This window comes from Gavialis gangeticus, unplaced genomic scaffold (genome assembly GCF_001723915.1).
Source record: "Gavialis gangeticus isolate Ggan-Ray unplaced genomic scaffold, GavGan_comp1, whole genome shotgun sequence".
Lineage (NCBI taxonomy): Eukaryota > Metazoa > Chordata > Crocodylia > Gavialidae > Gavialis > Gavialis gangeticus.
The window spans coordinates 156,829,343-156,837,940 of NW_017729025.1; the positions used below are offsets into that span (position 1 = coordinate 156,829,343).

General features: G+C 41.0%; 1 protein-coding gene across 1 annotated transcript in view; it reads right to left on the minus strand.

The window, feature by feature from the left end:
* The window catches only part of LOC109299239 (sodium/hydrogen exchanger 10-like), a 259,437-nt gene that overhangs the window by 203,814 nt on the left and 47,025 nt on the right, over positions 1-8,598 (minus strand). Inside the window, exon 7 of the mRNA XM_019519839.1 lies at positions 2,066-2,165. Within this exon, the coding sequence (XP_019375384.1) occupies positions 2,066-2,165 (100 nt within the window). The remainder of the gene's footprint in view (positions 1-2,065; positions 2,166-8,598) is intronic.

The following is an 8,598-nucleotide window of genomic DNA, read 5'->3' on the forward strand; positions in this document are numbered from 1 at the left end:
GTTCCCGTGCTGAACAATGGCGGTGGGGCACTTTGAACTAAAGCTCTTTGAATAAGCTTTAAATAAAAGCACCCTGCCGCCATTTTGCATTGCAGGGATGCTGATACACATGACACTGGAGTCTGCTGGAGCGTGGTAATTACTACGCTCCAGCAGACTCGATTAATCGAGTAATTACAGCGCATTGGAGCAGTCTCCCTGCATGTGTATAGGAGCTCACTGGCCCCAGACTAACTCCCCTTTAGGCTGGGAAATAGCATGCACACACCTAACCTTAGCCAAACGGTGGCATTTGGGCCACTTACAATGATTTTATACCCTATTCTCCCTGCTTTGTCTTGTCTATCTGAGTGTGCTCAGAAGAATCTGCTCTAGTCTCTTATTCCCAGTAGCCTAGTGGTGGGGGAAGACCCAGGTTCTGAGCCCTGTTCCTCTGAAAGGAACTCAAAATTGCATCTCCTAAATCCCAGCAAAGTGTTCTTAACACCAGGTGATAGACAAGACATTACCAAGAGCACCTTTTCTCTCTCTGCCACCATCCTCAATGATACTAAATTTTGTATATAATAGGCACTGGATAAAGTGGGATAAAAATTGTATATCACATTGTTTTCCCTAATATTTTATTGATAAAATTTACATGATACTACATAACAAGATTTAAAACATTTTTAAAGGGTAAGCACTAAATTATAACTGGAACAAAAAGATAAAATTCTAGAGACTGAAAGTTTTGGTGCTCCACCTGGGTAAAAGGTCATCTAAAAGAGACCGCCCACAATTTTAAGCCCCTGCTAGGTGCCCAGGCAACAATCATGATTTGAAAATTTGTGAGGAGAATATCATGCATTTTATATGGAAACCCATAAAGAAAAAGATTGAAGTAAGCAGCTAAAGCCACGCTGCATGAAATGAGCCTCAACAACTTCAAGCTTTGAGCTGCGGTTTTGCCAGATGTATAGAAATGAGAAATACAATCAGATAATCATTTAAACATAGATTTCATCAACAGGTAGAATTTATTATGCTGTTATTAAATGAAAACAAAAGCTAAAGCAAGGCTTTGAGGGCTTTAGGGAAAAAAAATGTTCACATTAAGTTTTTAATTATACAAGTACAATGACGTAGATATGAGGGTGTCTGGTATGGGTCTTGCCTGCATACGAAAGCCTTTTTTGGCATAACCAAAAAGATTCATTTAAATGTATTTATTTTCATATACTATGGCCTTTTTTAGTTATCTGATGTTACTGGGAAAGGAGAAAGTTAAACCAAAAAAGGCAACCTTATAACAAGAATGTCCAGATTGAGGATTATAGTATTATAACTCATAAAAAAAAAACTTTCCCATGTAGACAAACTCAGTACATAGGCAAGATGACTGGCTTTTTAAATTTGAACTGTTACCACCTGACTGTGTCTGTAGTATTAATTTACCTTTGAAAACTTTAAATCACAGCAGATCAGTCACTAAAACCAGCGTTTGATCATTCCAAGAGCAGAAATTACTGACGCTAGGAAAATAATCTTCCATGGGGGAACTTTAGCTTGCAGGATTTGCATAGCTCCAAAAAGCCCCCATCACACAAAATTTTCTAATGGAGACTTTAAGATGAATTAATCCTTAAATTGTGTAAAGCTGAACATAAGAAACTGCAAAAAATCTGTAGAGTCTTTGTGATAAACTGGAAAAGTGAACAAGCCAGACTCAGACAAATGGAACCTAGATGATTTATTTGAGGAAAAGTTTGAAGAGCTGCACTGGGGCACTTTTTCACACCAAATCAAAACCTTTTTTCCACTATAGTTATAAAGCTTTCTTGCAGACACCTTCCACGAAGCAGAAAAGTCTTAAGGAAACTTTTCCCTACATTTTAATCAGAAGACTAGGAAGTTTTTTTTAGCCAGTGAATTATGAACAAACCGTCTAAGTGTCCCCACTTGAGCATACTCTACTTCTGGGGTCACTACTTCATCTGTGATCATGACATCCTTTCCAGACATAAGTGGCAACTAATGTCCCATGGAACATAAATAGTCAATTTAAGCAGAAGTATATACTTACCTAAAGATAAATTCATCAACCCCTGGACTGAAGCTCACAGAATCTAAAAGAATTCCCAAAATAGTAAGAGAAAGAATTCCAGACATTCCAAGCCATTCAGCTAAAGAGAAAAAAAATTAGATGTTATTATTGTACTGCGCGCAGTAAACTCAATTTTAATTCATGTGTAGACATGCCTACTTAAAGTAGTAGCTTTAAATTTACTTGTGGGAGATTTTTAGATGCATTACCATTTGTAGTATCCAAGTATATTAGTAAATATTAAAATATAGCATAATTAAAATAAAATATAATTCCAAGGAAAATATTTATTTTCTGGTTATTGCTTCAAACATAGATTATTCCCATTATAGTTTTTTAAATGAGCTGCAAGGAGTCTGCAGTTTGATTATTTTCTTACTTGACCACCAGTATTAGTCATGCTTTTACAATAGCTCTAGGAATTAGTAATATTTACTTAGTTACAATGGCTGAGTTATCCAGGAACATACTACATTTTGACTTTTTATTAATCCAAGAGAATTTTTCAAATACTCTAACCCCCATTTTTCAGTGGCAGAGTACTGATCTGAAAAGAATATTTTTTTAAACTTTATTTAAGGTAATGATTACCCAAATTAGAATCATGAACACCAATATTGCTCACACTGTGCTGGCCACTTTCACGGCTGCAAAGTACATAGCAGTGTCATGGCTGCAGTATTAAGAAACTTGGGGGGTTTAAACACATGCTCTGGGAGTGTGTGTATGTGTGTGATAGGGGGAAATTACCATGCGTGTGTGTGTATGTAGCTGGGGGGAAATTACCACGCTCCAGCAAACTCTGTAATTACAGTACGTCAGAGCAGCCTCGCTGCTTATGTATAGACCCCCTTGGTTCAAAGCTCTTATTTTCAAGGCTTCTAATAGTTTCAGGGCTGCTACTACAAGACTTGACAAGGAGGATAGATAGCTGCAGTTAAACTGATTAACTCCTAGCATTTTTCAAAGCTTCTAATAGAGGCCCTTTGTCAGTAGTTTCCCCTTTGCTGATTCTGGAGCAGTTAAATAGTACAATTAATTTTAAAATAGACAGTGGGGTCAAAGATGCTACTCTTAAGCAGTTTATGAATTTAATTGATATGGAGATAAATTATATTTGTTACAATGTAAACAATGACAACACATTGAGGCTGGCACTGTGTTGGCATTTTAGTAAACTATATTTTTAGCCAGTATGAATTATACTGTACTCTGTTTATATGCAATATAACACTTGAATGAAGATTTATAGATTTAGGTAACTAATTAGCATGCACCATGCCAAATTGAAATATTCAAATTTGTTCTAATAGGTATAAACAATTCACACTGACTCTGTGAATATACCATTTTATATGATCACTGTGGACAATACTGTTTAATTCACAATGGTTCTGATACTATCCTCACAAAATCAGAGGCACAAAAAAAAAATAAGAACCCTACCAGCTTTTTCAAGAATAAATAAAGGCAATATATTATTTGCAAAAGATCTTCAGCTAAACAATTTTGGCTTTCTCTAACAGATACCCCCCACACCCTGTTTTCTCAGTTCATTCACTCATTCAATCCAAGCAAAGAATAAAAAATAGTAAGGATACTTCTTAGTGGGCATGTCTGCACAAGATGCTTTATGCTGCAGTAGAGCTAAGCACTGTGCATTAAACATCTGCGTCTACACATGCAGATGCTTACTGCACAGTAATTGGCTCCAATCATGAGTAAATTTGCTACCTGCAAATGCAAGTAGCAAATTTACTCAAGATTACCTACTGCACAGTAGCACATGTGTAGATGCCTGACCAGGAACATATGTGCAGCCAGGCAGCAGGGGGCAGGAGATTGTTCCCTGCCCCCAGGAGCTGTCTGCTACTGGGGTGGGCTCCATCCCAGTGCCTGGGCAGGGATAATGTCCTCCTGCTCTGGCAGCAGGGATCTCCTAGCCCCGGCTCCATGGTTATGGTGCCCAGGCTGGGAGATTTTTCTCTCTCAGCACCAGCACTGGGAGAGAAGGATCTTTCTCTGTCTGCTGCAGGGGCCTGTTGCAAGGCTGCAGGGAGTGGGAACAGTTTGCTACTAGGAGCAACAGATCTGCTCCCACATCCCTGCACATGTAGACATATGCCCAGGAGAATTTATTCTTGAGTAGTTTACTCGAAACTAAACTGCTCCTGGATGATATGCACATGTAGATGCACCCAATATTATGTTTCCCCAAACAGAAATCCTAATAAAATACAGAACAATATACAAAACAACCAGGATTATGGGATATTTCATTTTTTGCCCGGAAAAAAATATATACTACAAGTAAAAGTGGAGTTATAACCCTGGCCCTTGTAGAGATCTCAACTGGCTCCAGCATACTAGGAACAAAGGGAGGCAGTTGTAGGATTCTATCTTTAGACAGTATTAAGGTTGTAGCACTTCCTTGAAGAAGATGGCAGCACACAAATATTCCAGCAAAACCTTGAGTGAATAACTTATTAAATAAAAGACTTATGTGCATAATTTTTTTTCAATTTTAAAAAGATATCAAAACAAACCATCCTTTTTACCTGGTATTTCTCCTGTGGACTATGTCAGTCAACTGTACCTGAACTAATGACACTCATGCTTATGTCATTCTTGAACAGGCAGAAATGACCAGTGAAAGAACTGAAGCTCTGGCCACCCTGCACGTCTAGTTTTACTATTGATCATTGAAATTTAACTCACAACAAATGATGTAAGTTTGGCAAGGAGAGAGAATCATTTGGAGTGAAAAATGGTGAAAGAGAAAATGTAAATTTTACCTACTCATTGTTTAAGTGAAAAGCTTTATTTAGCATAATGCACAGAAAAAGTTGAAGCTGAACCAACAAACACAGAAAAAAATACTTGTCCTCAATATGAGATGTTTCAGAAATAGTACAATAATGCAGACAGCTAACAATGCAAAGAGCTTACAACAGCACAAACAAAACAAAAAAGGGATGATTAGGCCAGGGGTTGGCAACGTTTTTGGGCAGAATGCTGAAAAACCCTTGCAACCTTGACTTGTAGGATGTTGGCGTGCCAGGAACAGATGGTGGAGGAACTGCAAGGGGCCTAATCCTTGTTGTAGTAGTGAAGCCATGGGCCACTTTCCTACCTCTACCTCGAGGTACATGTGCACTTGCTGCTGGCAATGAGCCAGAACTGGCCAGTGCAGCTGCTTGCAGCCTCCCCGCTGCCTGCTGCAAGCAGCCCAGGCTCCATGGCCAGCAGCAAGGGCCTGCCCAGAGCCCAAGCTGGCTGTGGTGTACCAAGCAAAATGGCTTCGCATGCCACACTGGCACGTGTACTGAGTGTTGCTGACCCATGGATTAGGCTGATTTTATCCACCCTGATCTTATCCACCCTGTTTTCTGAGGTTATGTTTACACTACAGTTGGAAGCATGACTGCAGCATGAAGGTCTAACCTCGCTTTAATGTAGTTAGCTAGGGTATCGACATTAGTGAAGCCATAGCAATATGGGCTTCAGCTACCATACTTTTTTTGCTATTGATACCTGAGCCAAGTAGAATGAAGCTAGTACAGGGTAAACACAGTCTGAATGAATTAGGTCAATCTCTACTTTCATGGATGTGGTTTTGGAGCATGCTCACAGAAGCAGTTAGTAGAAGCTTTCCACACAGGTTAGAGCATGCTCACATACAGGCAGACTGAAAAAGTTCCAGTGAAGGTGGAAAATAATGTAATAAAAAGTCAGAAGAGAGGAATAGGAATGCTAGTGATTACTCTATCACAAGAGAAAATGACTGACACAATGGGTGCATCTACACATGCCATTAAGGCAACATGATAAACTCAGTTGCTCCCAGGTAGCTTCTGCATGCGTGCCCAGGACTGCAGCAGTTTGAGCAGGGGCAGAGAGCTGGCAGCAGACTCAGGGGGTCAGTCCCGGGCTCTGGGTGGCAGCACTGGATGGCAGAGGGGCTGGCTAGAGGACAAAACTGCTGAAACTGCAGAGCCATATGGCTGACCCCCCAAGCCTTCTGCCAGCCCAAGACTGCTCTGCTATAGCTCAGACTGCTGTAGTCACCATCAACGTGTGTGCTTCCGCACAGTAAATGAGTCCACCATAAGATAGTACTGTCCCCGACAATACCATTTTACAGTGGAGTTAGTTAATTTACTGCACCTTAACACCAGCACACATGTAGATGGTGACGCTTTACTGTGAAGTGATTTAGTCAGCTCCACAGTAAAGCACAGATGTAGATGCACCCAGTGTGAAGCAGCAAAGGCCTAGTCCTGCTACAAGCAGCAGCAGGGTTTACCTCTGGAGGACCCCATGCAAAACTTCAGTTTTGGATCCCTACTCTATACTGTCATTTGATTAAGTTCACATTTGTATCATCCTTCTGTTATATTCCTAGTTCCAGCACTGGGATCATGCACTATTTAGGGTCATAGGAAAGCAGGGCTGGAAAGGGACTTAATGGGGTCATCTAATCCAGACCCCTGCTCAGGGCAGGATCATTCCTGACTAAACCATCTTAGTCAATTGTCTACCTAAACTACTCTTAAAAATTTCCAGGAATGTAGATTCTGCAACTTTTCTAAGTAGCTTGTTCCAATGCTTAACCACTGTCATAGTCAGGGAGTTCTAATATTCAACCTAAATTTCCTCTGCTACAGTTGTGGGCATTGCTCCTAGTCCTGTCCCCTACAGCCACAGAGAAAAATCTATCTCCATACTATTTGTAATTATCCTTTAGGTATTTTAACACTGTTATCAGTTTCCCCGCCCACCCCAACTATTTCCTCTCCAGACTAAATAATCTTAGTTCTGTCAGTCCTTTCCTGTAAATCATGTTTCCCAGGCCTCTAATAATTTTTGTCACTCTCTGCTGAACCCTTTCCAATCTGTCCACATCTTTTTTGAAGTGTAGAATGCAAAACTAGACACAGTACTCCAGATTAGGTCTCATTAATGCCAAACAGAGCAGCAGAATTGCTTTCCTTGATTTGCAAATGGCACTTCTGTTAATACAACTCAGTGGGTGCATCTACATGAGACAGTAAAGTCTCAACATCTACATGTGCGGCCTTATAGGATTGCAGGAAACTAATTAATTCGGCCACGAGTTAGTATTTGTAAATACAAGTACTATCCTATGGCAGAGTTCATTAGTCCACAACAATGCACATGTAGATGCTGACAGGGCTCGCTGTGGCACAAGAGTGCTTTCAGTGCAGGGGCTGCCTGCTGGCTAGCCCTACAATGGAGCACCCTTGTGCCCCAGCCAACCCCTTGCAGCACAATGAGCCACATCGGAGCAGCCCCAGGCTGGCAAGCTGGCCCCCTAGGCCTCCTGCCAGCTGGGGCTGCTCCAGCCCAGCTCAATGTGCTGCAGTCCCAGGTGTCTGTTTACTGTTCTGTGCTAACAGCACATGTAGATGCACCCAGTATGTTGTTGGCTTTTTTTTTTTGGTAACAGGACTACACTGTTGGCTCCTATTCATCTTATGGTCTACTGTAATACCCAGGTCCTTCTCTGTAGTACTGCAGCCTAGCCAATCATTCCCCACTCTGTATTTGTGCATGAAATTATTCCATCCTAAGTAAAGGACTTTGTGCTCATCCTTCTTGAATCTCACCTGGTTGATTTTGGATCATTTCTCCAGTTTATCCATATAATTTTGGCTCCTAGCACTACTCTCCACTGCAACTCCACTGAATTTGGTGTCATCCACAAATTTGTTAAGCATGGACTTAATCCTGTCATCCAAATCATTAATGAAGATGTCAAATAATCTGGGACCCAGGACACACCCCTGGGGAACTCCACTTGCTAATTCTTCCCAATGAAACACTTGAGTCATTGATAACTATTCATTGAGCATGATGATCCAATCACTTACATATCCACCTTACAATACTTTCATCTAGTCTGTATTTCATTAGTTTAGTAATGAGAATGTTGCAGAAGACAGTATCAAAAGACTTGCATATTACATTCACCTTTTTTCCCCCCAATAATTAGCCTTTTAAAACTGGGGGCTGTGTTTTAAGTGGGGAAGTTGATTTTGTGTCCAAAAGCTGAATTTTACTCTGTATACCCTTGTGACACTCTTATATTCTTCCCTAGTAATATGACCAACTTTCCACTTCTGTAGGATTCCTTTTTGTGTTTCAACTCATTAAAGAGATTGCCCCAAGAGCATGGGGAACAAGCAGGATAAACTAGCACTCCTGCTTGCAGAAAACACGTATGACTTAGTGCAGTTAACAGAAACCTGGTGAGACTCTACCCACGACTGGGCGGTACACATTGAGGGCTATAAGCTGTACAGAAAGGATCGAGTGGCAAGGAGCGGGGGAGGGGTTGCGCTCTATGTCAAGGAGCGTTATAAGGAACGTCCGGACGATCTATGTCAAGGAGCGTCAGGATGATCTCCTACCTAGAGTTCTAAAGGAATTGGCCGAGGTCATTGCAGGACCCCTGGCCCGGCTTTACGAGCACTCGTGGTGCTCTGGAG